At 42.7% G+C, this 25,781-nt stretch overlaps 1 protein-coding gene across 1 annotated transcript; it reads left to right on the plus strand.

The window, feature by feature from the left end:
• The first annotated feature begins 10 nt into the window (after positions 1-10).
• Positions 11-24,390, plus strand: LOC126355036 (transmembrane protein 11 homolog, mitochondrial). Its single transcript, XM_050005188.1, has 3 exons — positions 11-141; positions 5,006-5,226; positions 22,885-24,390. The coding sequence occupies exons 1-3, from the start codon at positions 119-121 to the stop codon at positions 23,166-23,168; spliced, it is 528 nt and encodes a 175-aa protein (XP_049861145.1). The 5' UTR covers positions 11-118; the 3' UTR covers positions 23,169-24,390.
• Positions 24,391-25,781: the final 1,391 nt, after the last annotated feature.

Raw genomic sequence — 25,781 nt, forward strand, 5'->3', positions numbered from 1 at the left:
ATGATATTCTATCGATACAGGTGTAGGACAAACATCATACCTATCCAGCTGAGGTTTATCTGCGCAGCACGGTCATCACTGACGGTAATCATTTTAATACTGGATCTCTGATGCAAAGATGGTGGATGAAGGGGATAGCAGGTTGGTTGCGTTAGTAGAGGTATTGACTAAGTGTTAAAGTTTTTGTGACTAAGCTGTTTGTTATTTGTGAAAGGTTGTTGGAAATGCGTCTTCATTGGTTCATGTTGAAGGTTTCATGAAAATGTCGTGCCGTCAGTCATGACGTTTACCAAAGAAATGTTAATACTTGCCAGTAAACCAATTTAAGTTCAGTTTGGAGGTTCATCCAACATCTAACTGATTTTACATTTTTTACTTAATGTGTCAGTTGTCGAAGTTGTTCATTTGAGTGACTTTTTAATCTACTGTCTTCAATTACTGGATGAAAACTACACAATGAATTTTACCTATCAATATATTTCTCAAAATGTTCGTCCTTTTATTTTTTTTAAAATACCAATTTTATCGTGAATAAAAACTTTGTTGCTTTGGAAAGTGAGGGGTTTTAACAATGTAAACAGCAGTTCTCTGGCTACTCGTCAACAATTGTGATTGTGACAACTATTTATTTTACTCCTGTTTGCTTAACTCTTTTTCACGCTGGATGATCCTTAAGAAACATACATTTGTATTGTGCAGTGAAATGGTACATTGTTTAACTAGTTCCTTCATTTGGCTTCATTTTCTAATGTTTCTTCATAATGTGAAAGTTTAAATGAAAGCAAAACAACCACCATTATTTTACTATTGAAGCAATAAATTTACCGTCTCATTGGAAAATGAAGTCCATGATTAGTGAAACTCTTTTACTTAATTGTAGTGTGCCACTTACATAATGCAAAAAATTCATACATCCAAATCAATTTGGAAAATTATATTTTGTAAGCTAGTTCATATAATAAAATATTGTGTGGAAATAAAGTCATTACTGTAAACTTCTAAGACAAGTTATTTTGGCACAGTACTTTGTGTGAATTCATCTCAGTATTTTTCTTTAAATTTTTGTGTTTGTGGACACTCATGTTTTTGCAACCTCCATCGTGACTGTATCATATGCATCACGTACATAGTAAAAAAGTTCCTTCTTCTGTGCGTGTATGTGGCAGCAGTTTCTCTCCCGTACATTATGAAGAATACTGCCCATTTTGATACCCCCCCCCCTTTTTCACCTTTTACTGTCACCCTTTCTACCGATTCAACTTAAGTGCTAGGATATGACTTTTGCATGTCTGGTTCACACACTTTATGGAAATATGAAGAATGCAGTAAAACTTGTCATCTTACACCAGACACGCTGTCAGCCAATATAGCGACTGTAGTATTATATAATCACTATTATTTTAGGTGTCAAAGTATTGGGGGCTCTCATGGCCCTACAGTTTTAATTGGGGCAGCAACTATAACTATAGTGTAAAAAATATATTTAAATAAATTGTCATGACACATTTGTTAGCTTTGTCATCACAACCAAACTGTCACATTTGAGCCAAATGTAGAACTCTACCCCGTGCTACAGATCAATTAGTATCCACAACCTCCATTTTCAGAATAGTGTATAGGTACTGAGTTGAAATGTGTACAAGGAAACCTACATCTCCCTATCCTATCAATACATGGTTACCCTAGAAAGAAACTGACTTCAATCAAGAAAACAGTCCTCGAAAACAGACACAGAGCTATGCACGTCTCAGTCCGATTTAACTGAATCTTGGGAATGGGACTGGACTGAGGCCATTGCCAGAATTCACCCCGCGTAAGAAACAAACCTTTCGCCTTCAATCAGTTATGCAGAACACGGACAATGGTTAAGAGTACACACCAATTGTAGCAGAAGAATGGACACTGTTGACAAATATGATAAGGCTTCATCTTGAAAATGCGCTTTTTGTGCAGTCAATGAGTCCCTGATGACAGCAAATGACCCAAGTCATGATATTAAAAATTTAGTGTCTGTCTGTAAATTATTTGTTATTGTCTGTATATTATTTACTATTATGTATAAAAACAGTATTGTAGTAAACTCTCATTTCTTGGCTTTGCCAACCCACAACCGAATTACCACTTTTCAATCTAACCTTGACCTAACTAAATAACTAACCAACCAACCTTGGATTACAGTAAAGGTCAGTCAGCAGGCATCTATATCTGTACATAATCCACAGGCCATCTATATTGTGCATAGTAGAGGGTACCTTGTACCATCGCTAAGCACTTTGTTTCCTGTTCCACGTGCAAGTGAAAATAATCCATTTCTCTTTCTTAGTTGTCCTTTAACAATATGTACACTGGCTGTAGTAGACTCATTCTGCAGTAAGCTTCCAACTTTTTCAATAGAATTTTGTGGAAAGAATGTCACCTTCCCTCCAGGGATTCCAATTTGAGTTCCTGAATCATCTCTGTGATATTTGCTTGTTCATCAAACCTACCGGTAACAAATCTAGCAGCACACCTGTGAATTGCATTAGTGACTTCCTTTAATCCAACCTGGTGGGGATCCCAAACACTTAAGCAGTACTCAAGAATGGGTCACACTAGTGTTTTGTATGTGGTCTCCTTTATAAATAAATTATGCTTTCCTAAAATTCTTCCAATAAACAGAAGCCAACCATTCGCCTTCCTTATTACTATCCTTAAATGCTCTATCCATTTCACGTCACTCTGCAGTGTTACCTCTAGATATTTAGTCGACTTGACTGTGTCAAGAAGGACACTACTGTCACTGCATTTGAACATTAAAGGATTGATTTTCCTACTCATCCACATTAACTTACTTTTTTCTACAGTTAAAGTAAGCTGCCATTCATCACACCATATAGAAATTCTGTCTGTCATCTTGTATCTTCCTACAGACACTAAACAATGATGCCTACCTGTACACTGCAGCGTCCTCAGCGGATTGCTGTTCACCCTGTGTATCAAATCATTTATGTTTATAGAGAACAAGAGCAGTTATACCAGACTTCCCTGGGGCACTCCTGATCATAGCCTTGGTTTTGATGGACATTCACTGTCCAGGACAACATACTGAATTCTGTCATTAAGAAGTCAGCAATTCACATATCTGGAAACCTGATTAGTATGCTCGTACCATTGTTAAGTCTGCAGTGGGGCTCTGTGTTGATACTTTCTGGAAATCTAGCAATATGGAATCTGTCTGTCTGCATTTCATCCATAGTTCACAGCATATGAGAAAATGCCAAGCAGAGTTTCACCATAACTTACATTCATAAAATATAAAATAAAACCAGTGGTGACATCGCTGTACAACTACTGTATCACAATTTTCACTGCACCCTCTCTCATGAAATGAAGATTGTAGTGTGGCTTGGTGACTAAGTGTCAGACTATAAATCCAAGGTTTGGGGTTCAGTACTCTGTGGATGTTTGGCCACTTTCATTTCTTTCAGCTCTGTCATTGATTTGTATGTGTGATAAATGTCAAACTACACCATGGTTTGAAGTTAATGTTAAAACTGTAAGCCTTTTATAACTCGTCTCGCAAGTCATTTCAAAAGTTGAGGGAAACAGAGTGCAAACCACTTCCAGTGGATCCATACCTAGTAAAGTAAGTAGCTGGATGCACACCCACTAAAAGTTACATACTTTTTTTAAATTGATACTGTATCACTGCTTTTTTCAGAAATCACCATCACTTCTGAAACATAGCTTCTATAACAAAGTACAAGTAATTTGAGTAAGAGTAATATAGTACTGCCGCTCTGTGCATTTTTCATAGTCCATGTACTATATACTATGTGTAGTAGTATGCACCATTACACCGTCGAAGATGTGTGTATTATGTAACATGACATATTGAAATTTACCATGCAGTTTATTTTTAAAGAAAAGTTCATTAAATGTGGAGTGAATGTTGGCTACAGTGCATCATACAACAATTAGAAATAATGGAACCATGAACAAAGGATTCACATATTGTCATAATGGCTTGTATGAAGTACGGAGGAAATCTTGCCAACAATGAACATAGACCTTAGACTATGCTACAGATCAATCTGTTGCCCAACCATTACTTTGTATTCACATTTGTAGGCTTTGCCCAGTCACAACGAAAAGGTGTAACGTTCCAGTGTAACATAGACCTTGGTCTCTGCTGCATTTTGGGTGGGGCACTCTCACACTGGCCATAATTTTTTTTATAACTACCCCAAATTAACATGGCAAAGACATTGTCAAGTTGCAGTGGTTAGCACACTGGACTCGCATTCGGGAGGAGGATTTAGGTTTTCCGTGATTTTCCTAAATCGTTCCAGACAAATGCTGGGATGTTTCCCTTGAAAGGGCATGGCCGACTTCTTTCCCCATCCTTCCCTAATTCAATGAGACCGATGACATCGCTGTTTGGTCTCTTCCCCCCAAACAACCCAATCCCATAGCCAAGATATTTCCAAATGCTTCTCAGTTGAAGACCGATTCCAGTTACACGGTGACTTATATCTTGCCATACTCTCCTGTCTTGGGGTTTGATAGGTTATTAAAGGAAAACAATGTGAAAAAAAGTGATGCGTCAGAACTGTGGGAAAACTGATCCTTGTGTCACAATCAATCAGTATTGGTGGGAAAGTACTGTGAAATTGATGCCCCCCTGCCCACCCCCCACCCTTCTTCTTCTTCTTCTTCTTCTTCTTCTCTCTCTCTCTCTCTCTCTCTCTCTCTCTCTCTCTCTCTCTCTCTCTCTCTCTCTCTCTCTCTCTCTCTCTCTCTCTCTCTCTCTCTCACACACACACACACACACACACACACACACACACACACACACACACACACACACACACACACACCAAAGACTGACGAATGTGTATTTTTTTGTTTTACTCGCTTGGTACATATGGAACATTATTAGTTTTGGTTTCAGGTTGTAGAAGCACTTTGTACTGTTTGTCATAAACTGCAAATCTTATGACAGAAAATTAAATATATGTTTCAGAGATCTAGACCCTTCACAAATTGCCATCATCCATGAAGTGTACGACAGTGAAAATGCGCACGAAACATTTGAACTTGAACTGGAAAGAGCACTGGAAGCTGGATGCAGCATAATTGTCATTGAACCTTCAAGGCTAGGAGATGAAACAGCCCGTTGGATAGCTGTTGGGAACTGTTTACGGAAGACAGCTGTTTTGTCCAGTATATGTTCAATAGGGGCAGGTTTGTACATTTTGCCACTGTATGAGCGTATGTATGTGATGTGTAAAAAATGTTATTTAGAATGATGGCCTTCGTACATAGTATAAATTTGGTTTATACTATGTTTCATTTTACTCTTGCAAATAAGCAGTATATGAAGGAACAAATTAGACCCACAACATTACCATACAAGATCTTCAGTTAATTTATGGCATTGATTTGTGGAGTCAAAATCTCTTTAGTGTAAATCATACCTGGCAGCATTTATGGTTACTGTTCATTGCGGGTCAGTTTACGAGTTGGACTTCCTAAGTGGCAGTAATGGAGGTTCTGGTCTCAATAAGGATCTTGTAACAAAACTATATGTACAATGATGTCACTTTCTTCTGGTGCATCTCTCAATAAAATATGTTAATTCATTGTGAGGCTGATCAGATTCTTAGTTGAAACTAGCACTTGGCTGAATGCATTTGTGACCTATTTTTATATTTTGATTAAAATAACTTTTTGACTGACATGCCAGTGTTGGACAGCAATGTTGCTGTCTCATATACATCATTTCATTGTCTCATGTGATCAATAGTTGCGTAACACCAAATGGAAGTACTTATTGACGGTTGTGATCATCTTCATTAGTAGTAAGAGGCACAGTGGTTAGGGGTGGGGGAAGGTGCTATAGTGCTGCCTGTAGGAGTGTGCTGGGATGTGGCAGAGACAAGATGGTAGGCTAAGTGCAGCATCAGGAGACTGTGCTGTGGACCCAAAGGGGAGAGGAAAAATGCAGAGAAGGGGGACTATGCAGCTGTGTGGGGGGAGGGGTGAGAGGTTGGGGTGGGAACAGGGAAAGGCATAGATGCAGGTTGAGGCCATTGAAGGTTTACGGAAATGAAGGATAGTTTGCAGAAAGAGTTCCCACATGTGCATTTCAGAAAAGTTGGTGTTTGCAGTCAGAATCTAGATGACATATGTGGTGAAGTAGTCATTGAAGTGAAGTACATTGTGTTGGGTGGGGTGCTCAGCAAATGGGTGGTGCAGCTGTCTCTTGGCCACGGTTTGGCGATGGCAAGTCATGCTGATAGACCACTTGTTAGTGCTCATAGCCACGTAGGCTGCCAAATGCCACACAGTGGTTGCAGTTAAGTTGGTAGACTACATGTGTACTTCCACAGCTGGCCCTGTCTGATAGGGTAGAAAATTCCTGTGACAGGACTCGAGTAGATGATAGTGGGTGGATGAATGTGACAGGTCTTGCATCTTGGTATATTACAGTGATGTGTGCCATGGAACTAGGCACCTGGAGTACAGATGGTATAGGAATGGACAAGGAAATTGCATCAGTTGGATGAGCAGCAGAACACCACTTGGGGGAGGATAGTGGGAGGAATATTTGTCATTTCAGGGCAAGACAAGAGGAAGTCAAAACTCTGGTGGAGACTGTGGTTTTGTTGCTTCAATCCTAGTGAGTGACCTTCCTTCTGAATTTTACAGAGCATATCCCTTTTTCCTCCATGAGGAAGGAACCAGTAGCTCTGAAAGACAGGGTTAGTTTTTCATTTTTAATCAGTTTATCACCAGTACTGGGATTTCATCTCCTGAAATTGGTAAAAGTAGAAAATAGTTTTTGCTTTGAGACATAAGAATATTGACAGGGAAATGAGAAATGCTAATAAATGGAAAAAAGAAAGATCAATGGACATGGAAACGAGAAGAAAGACAGGAACCTCTCAAACGCCGGATTGTCGCTCCCATGGAGATGAGATTTTTGTTTAACCCATGGTATTGAAGGTGTGGGTTGTCGTCTCATTAGGAAGAGTAGTCAACTTTGTGGGTACATTGGACCTTACAAAGGTCCGAACTTTATAAAATCTTAGCATGTTGTATGTAGGTTGTTATTGTTGTCTTCAGTCCTGAGACTGGTTTGATGCGGCTCTCCATGCTATCCTGTCCTGTGCAAGCTTCATCATCTCCCAGTACTTACAGCAACCTACATCCTTCTGAATCTGCTTAGTGTATTCATCTCTTGGTCTCCCTCTACGATTTTTACCCCTCACACTGCCCTCCAATGCTAACTTTGTGATCCCTTGATGCCTCAGAATATGTCCTACCAACCGGTCCCTTCTTGTCAAGTTGTGCCACAAACTCCTCTTCTCCCCAATTCCATTCAATACCTCCTCATTAGTTATGTGATCTACACATCTAATCTTCAGCATTCTTCTGTAGCACCACATTTCGAAAGCTTCTATTCTCTTCTTGTCCAAACTAGTTATCGTCCATGTTTCACTTCCATACATGGCTACACTCCATACAAATACTTTCAGAAACGACTTCCTGACACTTAGATCTATACTCGATGTTAACAAATGCCTCTTCTTCAGAACCGCTTTCCTCGCCATTGCCAGACGACATTTTATATCCTCTCTACTTCGACCATCATCAGTTATTTTGCTCCCCAAATAGCAAAACTCCTTTAAGGGTCTCATTTCCTAATCTAATTCCCTCAGCATCGCCCGACTTAATTCAACTACATTCCATTATCTTTGTTTTGCTTTTGTTGATGTTCATCTTATATCCTCCTTTCAAGACACTGTCTATTCCGTTCAACTGCTCTTCCAAGTCCTTTGCTGTCCCTGACAGAATTACAATGTCATTGGCGAACCACAACGTTTTTATTTCTTCTCCATGGACTTTAATACCTACTCCAAATTTTTCTTTTGTTTCCTTTACTGCTTGCTCAATATCCAGATTGAATAACATCGGGGTCAGGCTACAACACTGTCTCACTCCCTTCCCAACCACTGCTTCCCTTTCATGCCGCTCGACTCATATATAACTGCCATCTGGTTTCTGTACAAATTGTAAATAGCCTTTCGCTCCCTGTATTTTATCCCTGCCACCTTCAGAATTTGAAAGAGAGTATTCCAGCCAACACTGTCAAAAGCTTTCTCTAAGTCTACTACAGCCAGAAATATAGGTTTGCCTTTCCTTATTCTATTTTCTAAGATAAGTCGTAGGGTCAATATTCCCTTATGTGTTCCAACATTTCTGTGGAATCCAAACTGATCTTCCCCGAGGTCGGCTTCTACCAGTTTTTCCATTCGTCTGTAAAAAATTCGCGTTAGTATTTTGCAGCTGTGACTTGTTAAACTGATAGTTCGGTAATTTTCACACTTGTCAACACCTGCTTTCTTTGGGATTGGAATTATTATATTCTTCTTGAAGTCTGAGGGTCTTTCGCCTGTCTCATACATCTTGCTCACCAGATGGTAGAGTTTTGTCAGGACTGGCTCTCCCAAGGCCGTCAGTAGTTCCAATGGAATGTTGTTTACTCCTGGGGCCTAGTTTCGACTCGGGTCTTTCAGTGCTCTGTCAAACTCTTCATGCAGTATCATATCTCCCTCTTCATCTTGATCTACATCCTCTTCCATTTCCATAATATTGTCCTCAAGTACACCATCCTTGTATAGACCCCCTATATACTCCTTCCACCTTCCTGCTTTCCCTTCTTTGCTTAGAACTGTGTTTCCATCTGAGATCTTGATATTCATACAAGTGGTTCTCTTTTCTCCAAAGGTCTCTTTAATTTTCCTGTAGGCAGTATCTATCTTACCCCTAGTGAGATAAGCCTCTACATCCTTAAATTTGTCCTCTAACCATCCCTGCTTGGCCATTTTGCACTTCCTGTCGAGCTCATTTTTGAGACGTTTGTATTCCCTTTTGCCTGCTTCATTTACTGCATTGTTATATTTTCTCCTTCCGTCAGTTCAATTCAATATTTCTTCTGTTACCCAAGGATTTCTACCAGCCCTCGTCTTTTTATCTACTTGATCCTCTGCTGACTTCACTACTTCATCCCTCAGTGCTACCCATTCTTTTTCTACTGTATTTCTTTCCCCAGTTCCTCTCAATTGTTTCCTTATGCTCTCCCTGAAAGTCTCTACAACCTCTGGTTCTTTCAGTTTATCCATGTCCCATCTCCTTAAATTCCCATCTTTTAGCAGTTTCTTCAGTTTTATCTACAGTTCATAACCAATAGATTGTGGTCAGAGTCCATATCTGTCCCTGGAAATGTCTTACAATTTAAAACCTGGTTCCTAAATCTGTCTTACCATTATATAATCTATCTGATACCTTCTAGTATCTCCAGGGTTCTTCCATGTATACAACCTTCTTTTATGATTCTTGAACCAAGTGTTAGCTATGATTAAGTTGTGCTCTGTGCAAAATTCTCTACCAGGCAGCTTCCTCTTTCATTTATCTCCCCCCAATCCATATTCACCCACTATGTTTCCTTCTCTCCCTTTTCCTACTCTCGAATTCCAGTCACCCATGACTATTAAATTTTCGACTCCCTTCACAACCTGAATAATTTCTTTTATTTCATCATACATTTCTTCAATTTCTTCTTCATCTGCAGAGCTAGTTGGCATGTAAACTTGTACTGCTGTAGTAGGCGTGGGCTTCGTGTCTATCTTGGCCACAATAATGCATTCAGTGTGCTGTTTGTAGTAGCTTACCCGCACTCCTACTTTTTTATTCATTATTAAACCAACTCCTGCATTTCCGCTATTTGATCTTGTATTTATAACCCTGTATTCACCTGGACAAAAGTCTTGTTCCTCTTGCCACCGAACTTCACTAATTCCCACTATATCTAACTTCAACCTATCCATTTTCCTTCTTAAATTTTCTAATCTACCTGCTCGATTAAGGGATCTGACATTCCACACTTTGATCCGTAGAATGCCAGTTTTCTTTCTCCTGGTAACTACGTCCTCTTGAGTAGTCCCCGCCCGGAGATCCGAATGGGGGACTATTTTACCTCCGGTATATTTTACCCAAGAGGATGCCATCATCATTTAACCATACAGTAAAGCTGCATGCCCTCGGGAAAATCACGGCTGTAGTTTCCCCTTGCTTTCAGCCGTTCGCAGTACCAGCATAGCAAGGCCGTTTTGGTTAGTGTTGCAAGGCCAGATCAGTCAATCATCCAGACCGTTGCCCCTGCAAGTACTGAAAAGGCTGCTGCCCCTCTTCAGGAACCACACGTTTGTCTGGCCTCTCAACAGATACCCCTCCGTTGTGGTTGCACCTACGGTACGCCCATCTCTTTCGCTGAGGTACGCAAGCCTCCCCACCATTATTAAAGACGAGATGTACAACAAGAAGCCCAAAACCATTGCTGAGTTGAAAACTGACATTCAGGAAATCATCAGCAGCATCGATGTGCCCATACTTGAGCGGGTCATGCGAACTTTTGCTATTCATCTGCACCACATCATCACTAATTATGGCAGGCATATCAAGCTTAAATTTGAATATCTGTAGTGAAATTTACATGTTGAATAAAGTGTGTGCACGTCATGATTTTTTTTTTTTTTTTTCGTGTAGTTCAATAATTGTAACCCTGCATTTTTACACCACATACTTACCAAAATAAAGAATGTGAAAAAAGTGTCCAAACTCAGCTTATCGAAAAACTGCACAAAAGGACAGGTTTTAGCATTACAATTTCAGTTTTACAACATTTTTAAAAGGACAATTGCAGATGCCTTTAATGGCGAATATTTTACAGTTGGTTGCTCATTTCTACTAAACCTGCACAAAAATTGTATAAATTATGCTTTCTTATAGTTGGTTCTTCTAAATATTAACTACAACAATGCTGAGAACACACTTCCCTCCCAGTCCTCAGTGGGGTTTTCATTGAGTACAGGCATATAACTTCAGGAAAACAGCTTTTGATGTATACAATGTATATTTCATAGAAAGTTCCATTACAGTGTAATTTCGTACCAGCTAAAGACATAATGCAAAAATGAAGTTTACTGCTAATGGAAAAAATATGTAACAGAGTACAAACTTGCACAAAACAAGTTAATAACTTGACCTCTTTGGTCCAGATGACAATTCAAGTTGGGTATCAGTTTCTTCCTCTGCAGTAATGATGTCAGTGGTTAGGATTTCCCTGTCATTGTAAGTCCATTCAGTGTCCAGCTCAGTAAGAGTCAGTTTGGACAAATTCTTGCATGTATGTCACAAGAATGATTGCAAATGGTAAAGGACCAGAGTAGCTCAATGCCACTTTGGTACATCATTTCGTACATTAACATGAAATTATTTTCAGTGAAGGGTGTGTAGCTTCATTTTTCATCCTTCTTCTTATTAATGTTCACCCTCAAACCATGCCTAAATTTGTAGGTAAAAAAAGAATGGTACAGGTCAGTGTCTCATTTTGGTGGCAGTCTCCCAAGTTGGAATTTGGATTTGCCTCTGATTTAGAGATTGTCATTAGAGAAGATTGTCCAGTTTATTTTTGTTTACATTTCCATTGTACAGTGCTACAAGAAATGTTTCTTCTGCTTTAGTAATTTGGCATCTGTTGCAACTGGCTGTTTGAAAATATCATGCTGGGCATGGAAAGAGTTCTCTCGTAAATGGTACTTTCTTTTTTCTTGTCCAAAGATGATTAAAGTAATGTCACACTTACTTGTAACATGAAGGGAAACAATATCCTGTACATTGAATTTACGGGATGTTGTTGAGTACAGAAGGATGGGAAATTACCCCTTCTGCTCTTCTGGAAATACAATAGTAATGCTATTGAAGTCGGCTGCCTTTGATATAGCATTTTTAATTATTGTCAGAGCAACATGCTATATTGTCTGCTTAACGACAGTGCCCTTTGTCCAGTCATTGGAATTGAGAAAAAGTTCAGTAAAACCTGCTAAGATTGTTCCTCTGCTTTGGTAATGAGCTTCAATAGGACACCTATCAAGAACTACTAATGCATCTATATAGGTGTTTTATATGACTCATTATGCTGTGACAATGAGTCAGCCCCAGTGCAGGTCAAATGATCTGGTGTGAGGGAGTAGGAAATCAATTTGACACATTCACTGTGCAGTACTCGATATGAAACTTCCTGGCAGTTTAAAACTGTGTGCCCAACCAAGACTCGAACTCGGGACCTTTGCCTTTAGCGGCCAAGTGCTCTACCAACTGAGCTACCGAAGCACGACTCACGTGCGGTCCTCACAGCTTTACTTCTGCCAGTATCTCGTCTCCTACCTTCCAAACTTTACAGAAGCTCTCCTGCGAACCTTGCAGTCTTGGTCGGGCACACAGTTTTAATCTGCCAGGAAGTTTCATATCAGCGCACACTCCGCTGCAGAGTGAAAATCTCATTCTGAGTAATCAGTACCCCATCCCTTTAGCTTAACGAATTCTTGCAATGGCTTACACGTGTGAAATTACTGAATCCATAGTGTAACAGTTGGACCACAATCCTACATGAAGAAATCCCGCTTTCAACAACAGCCCAGGCAGAGATGGTGGATGAAGGGTACCGGCTGATGGGGTTTCCATAGGACACTTTGCTACCCTACTCTCCAACCCAAGCAGAAAAGAATGCCCAATTGCGGGGGGGGGGGGGGGGGGGGGCTGTTGGAGATGATAAATGTTGACAATTAAAGGCAACTACTACTCTCTTTTTATGTTCAATTAAAATTGTAATGCTGAAACCTGTCCGTTTTGCAGTTTGAGAATTTTGCTTTGTCTTTCAAGCATTATATCTTGGTAAGTATGTTGTTCAAAAATATGTTCAGGTAATGAAAATAGTACAATATTTAAGCAGTATAAGAAAGATCTTAAGTGGTTTTTGTCATAGGCATGCAAATCATAATGTAGAAAAGACAGAAAGTTGCCAACTTTGTGCAGCTTTTCATTTTTCCTCAAGTTAGCGGTAGAGTTTCAAGAAGTGTAAAACTTGGATCCTACACCACAGGCCATCTGTTCACAACATACTAAAAGTTCATAAAATTGGACCTTTTGTAAGGAATGAAGCACTACGCTAATGCTGTTCTCACAGCTTTATGTTTGCCAGTACCTTGTCTCCTACCTTCCAAACTTCACAGGAGCTCTACTGCGACACTTGCAGGACTAGTACTCCTGGAAGAAAGGATACTGTGGAGACATGGCTTTGCCACAACTTGGGGGATGTTTCCAGAATGAAATTTTCACTCTACAGTGGAGTGTGCACTGATATGAAAGCTGTGTGTCATATTTGGATAGCTCAGATGGTGTAGCACTTGTTCGTAAAAGGCAAAGGTCCCCAGCCAGAGTCTCGGTCTGGCAAAAAGTTTTAATCTGCCAGGAAGTTTCGTACCAGCACACTCTTCTGCAGACTGAAAATATCATTCTGGAAACATCTCCCAGGCTGTGGCAAAGCCATGTCCCCACACTATCCTTTCTTCAAGGAGTGCTAATTCTGTAAGTTTTGCAGGGGAGCTTCTGTGAAGTTTGGAAGGTGGGAGACGAGGTACTGGTGGAAGTGAAGCTGTGAGGACGGAGTGTGTGTTGTGCTTGGGTAGCTCAGATGGTAGAGCACTTGCCCGCAAGAGGCATATGTTCAGAGTTCGAGTCTGTTCGGCACAAACTTTTAATCTGACAGGAAGTTTCAAATGTTTTGTGTGGTTGAGACCACTTGTAATCCTTTTTTATAGAAATGATTTTCATTAACTTCTGAGAAAAAGAATGACATAGGCCACCCTCACCTCTTATCATGCTTACAGGGGCTTAATACTTGAAATTCTGAGATACAGGTGACTCTTCATATCTGAGTTGAGCCAGGTAAAATCCTACAAAATATTTTTAAAAATGGCAGTTGGCAGACGAATTCTGTACTTTCTTGTGTGCCGTTTTCAAGACCGATCAAAACCTTTACACTCTTCCTTAGTTTGTTAATTTCTTATACTAAAAAAATAGTTTTGAATGTCTCCTTGTTCCGCAGTTAGATGGTGGACATCTTCATGTAACTTTATCACATCAACCCCAGTGAAAATGGTTGCTGAGTCGTTTGCCATTATCTTGTTGACTGCCCCTTTATTTTGTGTCGCCTGTGATAACTTAAGTTAGTATTTATTAGTAAGTTCAGTTTCATTATTGGTCTCTCTTAATTTAACTGTTATTTGTATATGTGCTTTTATTCCCACGCTGTCCCCCCTGCGGGTTCGGGGTTTCCAATAGGCCCGCGGTATTCCTGCCTGTCGTAAGAGGCGACTAAAAGGAGTCTCAAACTTTTCGGCCTTATATGACGGTCCCCTGTTGGGTTTGACCACCATCTCTCAAAATTTTCCGAAGAGCGAGCCGATTGGGGAAGGGCGCCTTACTTGGTGCATTGTGTCCATCTTACGATCAGACTTTTCGCCAGCTTATACACCGTTGAATTGCAGTCCTGTCCGCTCTCCATCTCTTGGGCATGACTCTGTTTCTGCGTGCAGATTATACCTTGCACTGTGCAGTGCCTCTTTCTGCACCGACGGCGACCATGGACCACGGACCACATGTTACCTAACATCCAGCACGGTAGCCAGTCCGTTGTGGTGGGGCCGCCATGTACCCTGTTGGTTGTAGCCCCCTGACAACACAGGGATCGCTCTACTGATGCCTGCGCCGTAAACACCCCAAGTACGCCAAGGAGTAGATGCCTATCCTCCTGGGGTATCGGGACTCCCGGCAACGGCCATCCTGCCAGGTGGCTCTTGCCGTGGCTGGGTGGCGCCCGTGGGGAGGGCCCTTGGTCGGAGTAGGTGGCATCAGGGCGGATGACCCGCAATGAAGCGTGGTACATCGTCTCTCGCTGGTAGCCAGCCGCCAGCAGTCTCTAAGCGTTCTCGGGCTCAGTTTAACGCTCAGAAGTACGATCCGAAAATGTTCCCCTCCCTGGCCACACCGTGGGAGGAACGTAAGTCTCAGGATGGCAGTAGCAGTTATTCGCCCCGCTTCTTAGTTTGTGCGAGGGCTGATGGGGAGTCTTTTCTCTCCACAAAGCCTCAGTTCTTCGTCGAGCATTTAGAGGACAAGTTTGGGGAGGTGGAGGGCTTGTCAAAAATGCGCTCTGGGTCAGTCCTCATACAAACGGCATCCTCTGCCCAGTCACGACGGTTACTCGCTTGTGACAAGTTGGGGGATGTTGCCGTTACGATCACACCCCATAAGAGTTTAAATATGGTCCAGGGAGTTATTTACCGTAGGGATCTTCTTTTGCAGTCTGATGAAGAGGTGCACGCCAATTTAGAGCATTGAGGTGTACATTTCGTGCGGCGTGTTCATCGGGGTCCGAAGGAAAATCAGATTCCTACCGGTGCCTTCATCTTGGCCTTCGAAGGGGATACCTTACCGGAAAAGGTTAAGGTGATGGTCTACCGATGTGACGTTAAGCCCTATATCCCTCCCCCGATGCTGTGCTTTAAGTGCTCAAAGTTCGGCTATATGTCTTCTCGTTGCACTTCCAGCCTCACATGTCGAGATTGCGGACGCCCATCGCATCCCATTACTCCATGTGCCACGCCTCCCATCTGTGTCAACTGCAGGGAGCACCATTCACCTTGCTCGCCAGACTGCCGAATTTTCCAGAAAGAGCGTAAAATCATGGAATACAAGACCCTGGACCGACTAACCTATACTGAGGCCAAAAGGAAATACGACCGACTCCATCCTGTGAGAATTACATCTTCCTACGCTGCTGCTACAACACCTGTGCTAGCCCCGTCTGTTTCTCAAATTGTGGCCGGATCGACGAATAGTACAACTCCTCCTGCCCCCTCGCCAGTGGGGGGCTCTACCCACCTGGTTGCTCCTGCGCCACCTACCTCAGGAGCAACACCATCCCACCCATCGGGGACGTCCGTCCCCACTTCTAAGCCGGAGAAGTGTACAACTTCTTCGGCTTCTCACGCTCGCAAGGGGTCCCTTGGATCCCTCCCTTCCCAGGTTTCTGCCAGCGAGAAGGCTGACAACCGACAGTGGCGTAAGTGCCCGCAATCAGCTGGTCGTAGGGCTTCACGATCCTCCTCCGTCCCGGAGACTGAATTGGTGAAACCCTCCCAGCCGGTGCGACCCAAGGAACGGCGTGAGAAACTCAAGAAGAGCTCTCAGCCCAAGGAAATCGCGGTGGCAGCCATCCCACCGCAACCTTCCAGCTCTGCGTCTGAGGATGCGGTGGAGATTCTGGCGTCCGCTGAGGACCTCGATCTCGCCGGTCTATCAGACGCCATGGAAAGCACTATCACAGGTGCTAAATCGGAGGCAGCAGGTGACCCAGCGGCATAATCTCCCTTCCCAGTCCCATCACGCCTTTCTCAGCCATGGGAAACACCATCCTCCAGTGGAACTGCAGCGGTTTCTTCCACCATCTAGCTGAGCTCTGCCAACTTATCAGCCTTCACCCTTTCCTCTGCATTGCTCTGCAGGAAACTTCGTTTCCGGCAATGCGAACCCCCGCCCTCCGTGGCTACCGGGGTTATTATAAGAACCGGGCAGCTTACGAAAGGGTGTCTGGTGGCGTCTGCATATATGTCCTGAACTCTCTTCACAGCGAGTCTGTACCTCTCCAAACACCTTTAGAGGCTGTCGCTGTTCGGGTGTGGACGCCACAGGCTGTTACCGTCTGCAGTCTTTACCTTCACACAGCATGTCCTGGCTGCTCTGATAGCCCAATTGCCGCCACCTTTCTTGTTACTGGGCGACTTTAACGCCCATAACCATCTGTGGGGTGGGTCGGTGGCAACAGGTCGAGACGCCATCGTTGAGCATTTATTGGCGCAGCTCGATCTCTCAATATTAAATGATGGTGCCTTCACACACTTCAGTGTGGCGCATGGCACATACTCCGCCATTGACCTTTCGATCTGTAGCCCTAGCCTCTTAACGTCTGTCCAATGGAGAGTGCATGACGACCTTTGTGGTAGTGACCACTTTCCGATCTTTCTGTCACTACCACAGCGTCAGTCTTCTGGGCGCCCTAGCAGATGGGCTCGAATAAGGCTGACTGGGACTTGTTCTCCTCCACTGCCACTATTGAGCCTCTCTCTAACGATGACATTGATGCAGTGGTTCAATCGGTCACCACCAGCATCGTTACTGCCGCCGAATCTGCCATTCCCCGTTCTTCTGGGTCCCCTCGGCGGCGGGCTGTGCCTTGGTGGTCGCCTGAGATCGCTGAAGCGATTAAAGCTTGCCGGCGGGCGCTCCAGCATTACAAGCGACATCCCTCAATCGAACACCTTATCGCCTTCAAACGGCTGCGTGCGCGAGACCGCCGCATTATCCGCCAACGCAAGCAGGAGTGCTGGGAGCGGTATGTGTCCACCATTAGCTTGCATGTCACTCCATCACAGGTCTGGGCCAAGATTCGCCGTCTCTATGGCTATCGGACCCCTGTCAGCGTCACTGCGCTCTCACTGAATGGAGCAGTTTGTACTGACTCCGACGTCATTGCAAACCGCTTGGCAGAGCACTTTGCTCTGAATTCCGCTTCTGCCAACTACCCCTTGGGCTTCCGCTCCATTAATGAGCGGATGGAACGTCGGAGTCTTTCTTTTCGCACCCACCATCCTGAATTGTACAATGTTCCATTCAGTGAGTGGGAATTCCGCAGTGCCCTCGCCGCTTGTCCTGATACCGCTCCTGGCCCAGATAGCATCCACTCTCAGATGCTGAAACACCTTTCAGTGGACTGCCAGCGACGCCTCCTCGACCTTTACAACCGCATTTGGGTCGAGGGTGAGTTACCGTCGCAATGGTGGGAAAGTCGTGTTGTCCCCATTCTGAAACCGGGGAAGAACCCTTTGGAGGTGGACAGCTACCGTCCCATTAGCCTCACCAACGTTCTTTGCAAGTTGCTTGAACGGATGTTGAGCCGGCGCTTGAATTGGGTACTGGAGTCTCGGGGCCTTCTGGCTCCGTCTCAGGGTGGGTTCCGTAAAGGCCGCTCTGCCGCCGACAATCTGGTGAGCCTGGAGTCGGCCATCCGTACTGCCTTTGCCCGCCGTCAGCATCTGGTCGCTGTCTTTTTCGACATGCGGAAGGCGTATGACACGACATGGCGTCATCTCATCCTTTCTACGCTTCATGGATGGGGCCTTCGGGGCCCTCTGCCGATCTATATCCACAATTTTCTGTCGTATCGTACCTTCCGCGTGCACGTCGCGGCCTCATACAGTTCCTTCCAAGTCCAGGAGAACGGTATGCCACAGGGTTCTGTTCTCAGTGTGTGTCTGTTTTTAATAGCTATTAACGGGCTCGCTGCAGCCGTGGGAAATACTGTCTCTGCTTCCTTGTATGCTGACGACTTCTGCCTTTACTACAGCTCTATTGGCATTGCAGCTGCTGAACATCAGCTACAGGGCGCAATCTGCAAGGTGCAGTCTTGGGCTGTAGCGCATGGTTTTCAGTTTTCGGCAGCCAAGACCTGCGTTACGCATTTCTGCCCGCGACGCACTGTTCACCCGGAGCCGCAGCTTTATCTTGACGGCGAGCTACTTTCAGTGGTGGAGTCACATAGGTTTTTGGGGGTGGTTTTTGATGCCCGGTTGACTTGGCTGCCTCATATTCGGCAGCTTAAACAGGCGTGTTGGCGGCATCTAAACGCTATGGGATGCCTGAGCCACACCGGGTGGGGTGCTGACCGATCTACTCTACTACGGCTTTACCAGGTGTTGATCCAGTCCCGTCTGGACTATGGGAGTCTGGCTTATGGCTCAGCATCCCCATCTGTGTTGCGGCTGCTGGACCCAGTCCTCCACAGTGGGATATGCCTTGCCACTGGTGCCTTCCGGACCAGCCCTGTGGACAGCATACTTCTGGAGGCAGGTGTCCCTCCACTGCGGTTACGACGCCAACAATTACTGGCTGCTTATTCTGCCCATGTTTTTAGCTCGCCCGGGCATCCAAATTATCGTGTCCTGTTCCCGCAGTCAGTCGTCCGTCTGCCAGAACGTCGGCCCCGGTCGGGTTGTCCGATCGCCGTACGCGTCAAACAGCTTCTCTACGGGCTTGAGTGTTTCCCTGTACCACCTCCTTTCCGGGCCCCACTGCGTACACCCCCATGGTGTGTCCCTCGCCCTTGCCTTCGGCTCGACTTGGCACAGGGCCCGAAGGACTCAGTCCCTCCGGTGGCCTTCCGACGCCACTTTTATTCCATCCTGGCCACGTATCAGGGCTCTGGCGTTGTCTATACCGACGGTTCGATGGTTGCTGGTCTAGTCGGTTATGCACTAACTCTAGGGGACCATTCTGAACAACGTTCGTTGCCGGCTGGCTGCAGTGTTTACACTGCTGAGCTGGTCGCCATCTTTCGTGCCCTAGAGTATATCCGCTCCTGCTCAGGTGAGTCCTTTGTTATCTGTAGCGATTCCCTGAGCGGTTTACGAGCTCTCGACCAGTGTTTCCCTCGTTCTTGTCTGGTGATGGCTATCCAGGAGTCCCTGCATACTCTTGCCCGTTTCGGCAGATCTGTGGTCTTCGTTTGGACCCCAGGCCATGTTGGGATACCCGGAAATGAAACTGTTGACCGCCTGGCGAAAGAGGCCACTAGTGCACCATCTCTGGAGATTGGCCTCCCGGCGACTGATTTGCGGGCACTATTACGCCGCAAAGTTTTCGATTTATGGAACACTGATTGGCGCAACCTGCCCGTGCCAAACAAACTCCGCCGTATCAAGGAGACGACTACTGTGTGGCGGTCATCCATGCGAGCCAACCGCAGGGAATCAGTCGTCCTTTGCCGGCTCCGCATTGGCCACACCCGACTCACGCACAGTTATTTACTGTGTTGTGAGGATCCCCCTCTTTGTCGTTGTGGGGCGTCCTTGACGGTGGTCCATATTCTGCCGGAGTGCGCCCTTTTAACTGTGCTCAGGCAGACTTTTGCGCTGCCTGATACGCTCTCTGCGCTTTTATCTGACGACTCTTCCATAGCGGACATAGTTCTGCGTTTTATTCGGGCAGGGGGATTTTATCGCTTAATGTAAGTGTGTGTTTTTGTGTTGATTCTGGCCTATGGCCTACGATTTGTCTGATTTTTTTTCATGTGTTCCTCGGTGGTTGGCTTTTCCCTTTTTGTTTGTATGGTCGGCCAACCACCGTATCACTCTGTGTGATTTTAGTTCGTCTTGTCTGGTCTTTGTCTATGTTTCTCTTGTTCTGTGTTGTCTGTCTTATCGTCTGTTGATCGTTTTTATCCTCTGTGAGTGTTTTTAGTATTTGGAAAAAGGGACAGATGACCGTAGCAGTCTGGTCCCTTTAACCCTCACAAACCATCCAACGTATTCCCACGCTGTCCTTAACCAGGACTCGTAGCTGCTCCCCATTATACTTTCATATTAGAGACTCAAGGTCCTGAATTCTTTACTACTATTTAAATTTCTACTCTGTATGCTTGAACCACTTACCTAAACCATTGTTCAAATTATTGAATAGCTTATTCTATGCCCAAAAGCTGCTTGCATGAATTGCCCTTTAAGATTTGAAATTTTGTATTTGTGCTCTGAAACAAGTTCTGTATCATGGTACCTTGCTGCTCTCCAGGTCTGATTGGATACTACTGACACTAAGGATGACAAAAAGAAATTAAAGTTTTCCTTATCACTGCACTTTAGAATCTATATTGTCCATGTCTTTGGCCTAATACTCACTGGCTTGGATGCAGGAACACCCACCAGATGGGTATTTTGGCATGTCATCTTTAATCTCTGCCATCATAATGTAAACGTAGTTCAGTGACTGTTGTTGCCACTGAAGTGGATGCAGATTCTGTAACCAGTGCCAATATCGAAGACCTCAGCACTCGATTATTACAAGATATAGACACACGCTGTACTGGATTAAAAAAAAATTGTTAAGGTGGGGCTGTGTCTTACACAGCTAAAACATTGTGCCATATCAAACCTTAACGGAAATACATAAGTTTGGTGTTTATTAACATCAGTAAATTTGTTATTGATAACTTCATATGAACTAATTTTCCACCATCTGTACCTCATATTGTGGAGGTAGCTGCTATGTTGTACTTTTCAGAATGAGAACCTCTTGGCCAAAAGGCTTAATAACCAGACAGTAATGCAGTTGTTTCTTGAACATTGCTTGCTTGTTTGAGATGACATAAAATCGTTCATTTTTTTATTCAAGGGCAAGTTTATTTCTTTAGTTAAAGAGCATTAGAGTTGAGTAAACTCCTGTAGGAGATATTAAAAGAAAGTTGTCCTGTGTCATTTGAAGACAAATACTTTCTTTTCAAAGGAAATTCTGAAATCGCACTGCTCTTATCTTCATACTACATGGAAGCACTACAGTGGTATGGAAGTCTATAGTCACAACACCTGTTAAAAATGGAAAATTAAAGGGCATCCTGTGTGTGGTATGTGGATTGTGTTTTGAATGTTTTGGAAGTTTATTTATGTTTCAGTGCTTTGTATAAATTGGTATAGTGTTCACCATCAGCTGCGTGCAAAACAGCAGGGAACCTCCACTTTGCTGCACTTGCTGAATAGTGTGTCTAAGATGTTCAGAGTGGCCGGACTGCCTCTGATGATTGGTTGAAGGCATATGCAACACTCATTGGTGAAGAGAAAGTGATGCCAATCATTAACAGTCCATTCGGCATGTTGTTTGGTCAATCTGTACTGCGCTGCATGGTGTCATGGTTGCAAAGATGGACGCCATGGATGTCGGGAGGGAAGTTGCGCATCCTGCAGCGTATGACGCACAGTTTGAGTTGTAACACGATGTCCTGTGGATGCACGAAAAGCATCATTCAACTTGGTGACATTACTGTCAGGGTTCCTCCTAGCCATAATCCGTAAGTAGCAGTCATCCACTGCAGTAGTAGCCCTTGGGCGGCCTGAGTGAAGTATGGTTGAACGACAGTCAACACGAGCTGTGTACCTCCCTCCGTGAACTAATCAGCGGTCGGACCCTCTCCATCTAATAGGCACTGCTCATGCATGATTGTTTACATCTTTGGGCAGGTTTAGTGACATCTCTGAACAGTCAAAGTGGCTGTGTCTGTGATACAATATCCACAGTCAACATCTATCTTCAGGATTTCTGGGAACTGGGGTGATGCAAAACTTTTTTTGATGTGTGTATACGCTAAGCGAACAGTTCGTATTTGATCATACTTAGTTATCAAATTGCATGCTTTTGACTGTCCGCATTACAGATATTGCAGAGTTCTGAAGTTGGAGAGTTGAGCTCTGGAGAGACTGATATATGTCTTGTACAACATCCTCTTCTTGTTCCATTCAGTGCTCAAACTGTTGCTACCATATTTCCCAATTTCACAAAATACAAACTGCTATTTACATTCAAAAAGAACTCTGCTTTTGACGCAAAATGTTTTAATCTAAAGCTCACTGTGTTTTCCTTATCTACAGAACTTTTGAGTACCATGCTATCAGTGAGTACTGGAATTTCATTTTTAAGTCACACATGCTCCAGCCTGCATTTTTTTGTTGTTGTTGTGGATTGAAATTAATAGAAAAAAATTTTGGGAGAGGATTGATTCTTTAAATGAAGTAGGAAGTTTGCAGATTCCTTGCCATATCACTCGAAAAGCACTGAGCACTAGGCTGACCTTCACTATTGTTTTTCGGTTGTTTTGTCATATGAAGTTATCGTTGATATCTGTATATAAAATCATAGTTTCTAATGTGCCTGTTTACTAGTTAAAGGAATGTAATTAAGTTTTAGTTCCTGTTGTTGATGCAGTAATATGTATTCTTTTTTGGATCATATTTATGTTTTCCATTGTTGTTTATATTATGTAAATTAACCAAAATGAATCTGAAGTTTGTTACTTCAGTGTGAAATGATTTTGACAGATCTTTGAATTTTATTAAGGTTTCTTATGGCCCGACCGGCCTTGTGCCTACGCACCACTGACAGCGGTGTCCCTACTTTGCACTGGTTTGTATGCTGTGTCATGGCAACTGGACCCGTGCTGTCAATATCAAGTAGAGCGGGACCGCCGGCGCCTGCCACGGCGCCTCCCTCCATCTTGCACGCAGGCTTCTGCAGTTGTACTGGTGCGCCGACCCAGCATGCGGTTTCAGCTGCTCCATGTTGGTGTGTCATTTGTGGCTACAGCTTTCTGGGGTTGGAGGCTTTACCGTGCTTTGAAGTGACATAACTGAAAGAGATCTTGTAGGGATGTAATCATGGTGCCTCGTGGCGGTGTGTTGTTGAGCTGCCGACTAGAAATCCCTTTGTAGTATGTACGGTGGGGATTTAGCACTGGAGGAATTTATATTAGTAAAGATTTTCTTGTAATGCGGTTGTTTGAAGCACTGTTCTTAGTGCTCACACTGCATCTCATGTTCGTCAGTGTCAATTTGGAGACTGAGCCAGTGGGGACTAGCAAATCATTGTACTGAGCACTGGATAAAAAATCTAAGGAAACAGTGCTCTTATACTATGTTGTGTACTTACTGCATATGAAAGAAGGAAAACAATAACTTTACAATAATTTGGTCTGCTGTTTATTGTTGATATACTTTCTCTTTCGTAATCCTTATCTCATATGCAAGCCTCTCCATTGCTTGCTTTTTCAGTTTGCATATATATCATACACCTGTTGAAAGGTCCTTTTTGAAATTAACATGTTTAAAAATATATTAATTTTGACTGTCCAGTTAATTACAAAGAATAAATGTAATTAATAGGAACTGTTTTTATTGATTTTAATTGATGCGGGTTTTTTGTGCTAGTCTCCTCTGTTTCTGCATATGACATTTCTTGGTATTGAGCTTGTGCCCAGCAGTTATTTCATTATGAGATGCAGTATTTCTTGTCTTCATGCATAAAATTATTACTAAAAATCCTATGTTTTGTTAGCTGCTCAGAGCTGTCTTGTAAATCAGGCTTGAGAGAAGAGTATAGGTAATTGCAGTTGTAAGACAAGGGGCAGATGTTACGATCACACTTACTCAAGTCCAAGTTACACCCACTTTAAAACTACTATTGCATAAATATTATTTTATGTTAAATGTATAAACTGTTTTGTTTTCTCACATAAGTTCAGTCAAACTTATGTTGAAGAAATTTATTGTTAATAGTGTGACAAATTCTTAAGTACTATTATTATTATTTTCTTTTACTTTTAAATGTGGATGTTTATGAAAGATAATATACGGCTTTTTTATATTCAACAAATGTACAAAAGTATGTTATGAGGTCACATATTTTGTGCAAATGATCTGAAGATTTTGGTAAACCAAAGTGTAGTACAGCATTAGTATGAAAAGAATTTTATTTGTTAAGACTGTAATGACTGATGTGATGTTCGTCATATTGTGGCAGGCATTGTTATAAAAGGTTTGCTCAATAAACTAAACCTGATGAAATGAATTGTCTAGTCTTCCTTTTTCCTCTTTCCAGATATTTAGTTGATGAAATTATAAACATTAAATTGTGAAATTTACAGGGGTTTGCTTCAGTGTACATATTTAAAAGTTTTCACCATCATAAAAAGAGAAATGTGTTTACATGCTACCGTTGCAAAGTAATTAAAGCAAATTTTTTTCATATAATTGCCCGACATTCATTGGGATAGTTGACATTATCACTAAATAATGTTTGTGGCAGGTCACATTACTGCTGTTAATTGTCTGTAGGCAAAAAAAAAAAAAAAGTTGTATGGTCTTAAGCTTACTCTTCCCTACTGGTTAATGGAACAGTTTTCTTTGAATCAATTATGTAACTCTTCTTCATTTCCCTTGAACAGTGGAAAGTGTTACTTCCACCTCATTGTTGCCTTGGAAATAAGACCTCTGCATTGCATTTTGTATTGACAACCATGAGGACTGTTAATAAATTAATGAGTTAAGGTGACAACTCTCTGAATAGCAGAGGTACTGAGTCATCAAAAGCCACATAAGCAAGATTGAAAACTTTGCTAGTTTTTGCAAAACTCATTTTTTATAATGATTGCACAACAGTATGATGTGAAATAGTTTCAAGAACGGTTCCCCTGTGAAAATCTTTCACAACAATATGGGAAAAACAACATTCTAAGCAAGGCAATCAATTTCATCTTTTTACAAAAGTGTGGTAGGTAAGAATTACAGCTGGTTAAATTTTTTAACCTCCTCTCCCCACCCACTCACTCCCACCCCCTTCCAAATGTAACTCAGCTTGTCCTCAAAGTACCCAACAAATCAAAAGGAAGAAAGGTTTCAGAATATAAAAGGCCCATTCTACCAGTAAATTATCATCATTTGATTAGTTTTTGGCAGTCAGAAAGTTTAATTGGTGGTCAGAAAGTTTAATTGGTGGTGGATTTCCCCTCTGTTAGTCATATTTGTTTTTAACAATACTGCATTGCCCCAAACAGATATAACCATGATTTAAGTCATTACTATGAGTATGAGCTATAATGACTGGAAAAGTATTGAATAATACCAGTTACTTTCACAAAAACTTGGAATTTTTCATCAAAAATCAATCGGCATGATTTCTGCTGCTTACACATGCACACTGTGGAAGTCACAATCCTACCTTTTATACTCAAGTCTATTACCAGTATTAATTTTTTAGTGACCTACAAAAGATAATTTTTGCATAAATCACTTACCAATTCGTCATCTTCTTTTAACTAAGTGTTTTATTCACTTTTGTCTGTAATATGACTATGCTTCTTGCATACACACATAGGCTCTAGGCTTGAGAGGCCCGACTCTATGACTATAATCTGCGCTATCTGTGCTGCATTTCAGTGAGAACCAATGGTAGAAGAGAGA

The sequence above is a fragment of the Schistocerca gregaria genome, chromosome 3 (genome assembly GCF_023897955.1).
Source record: "Schistocerca gregaria isolate iqSchGreg1 chromosome 3, iqSchGreg1.2, whole genome shotgun sequence".
Lineage (NCBI taxonomy): Eukaryota > Metazoa > Arthropoda > Insecta > Orthoptera > Acrididae > Schistocerca > Schistocerca gregaria.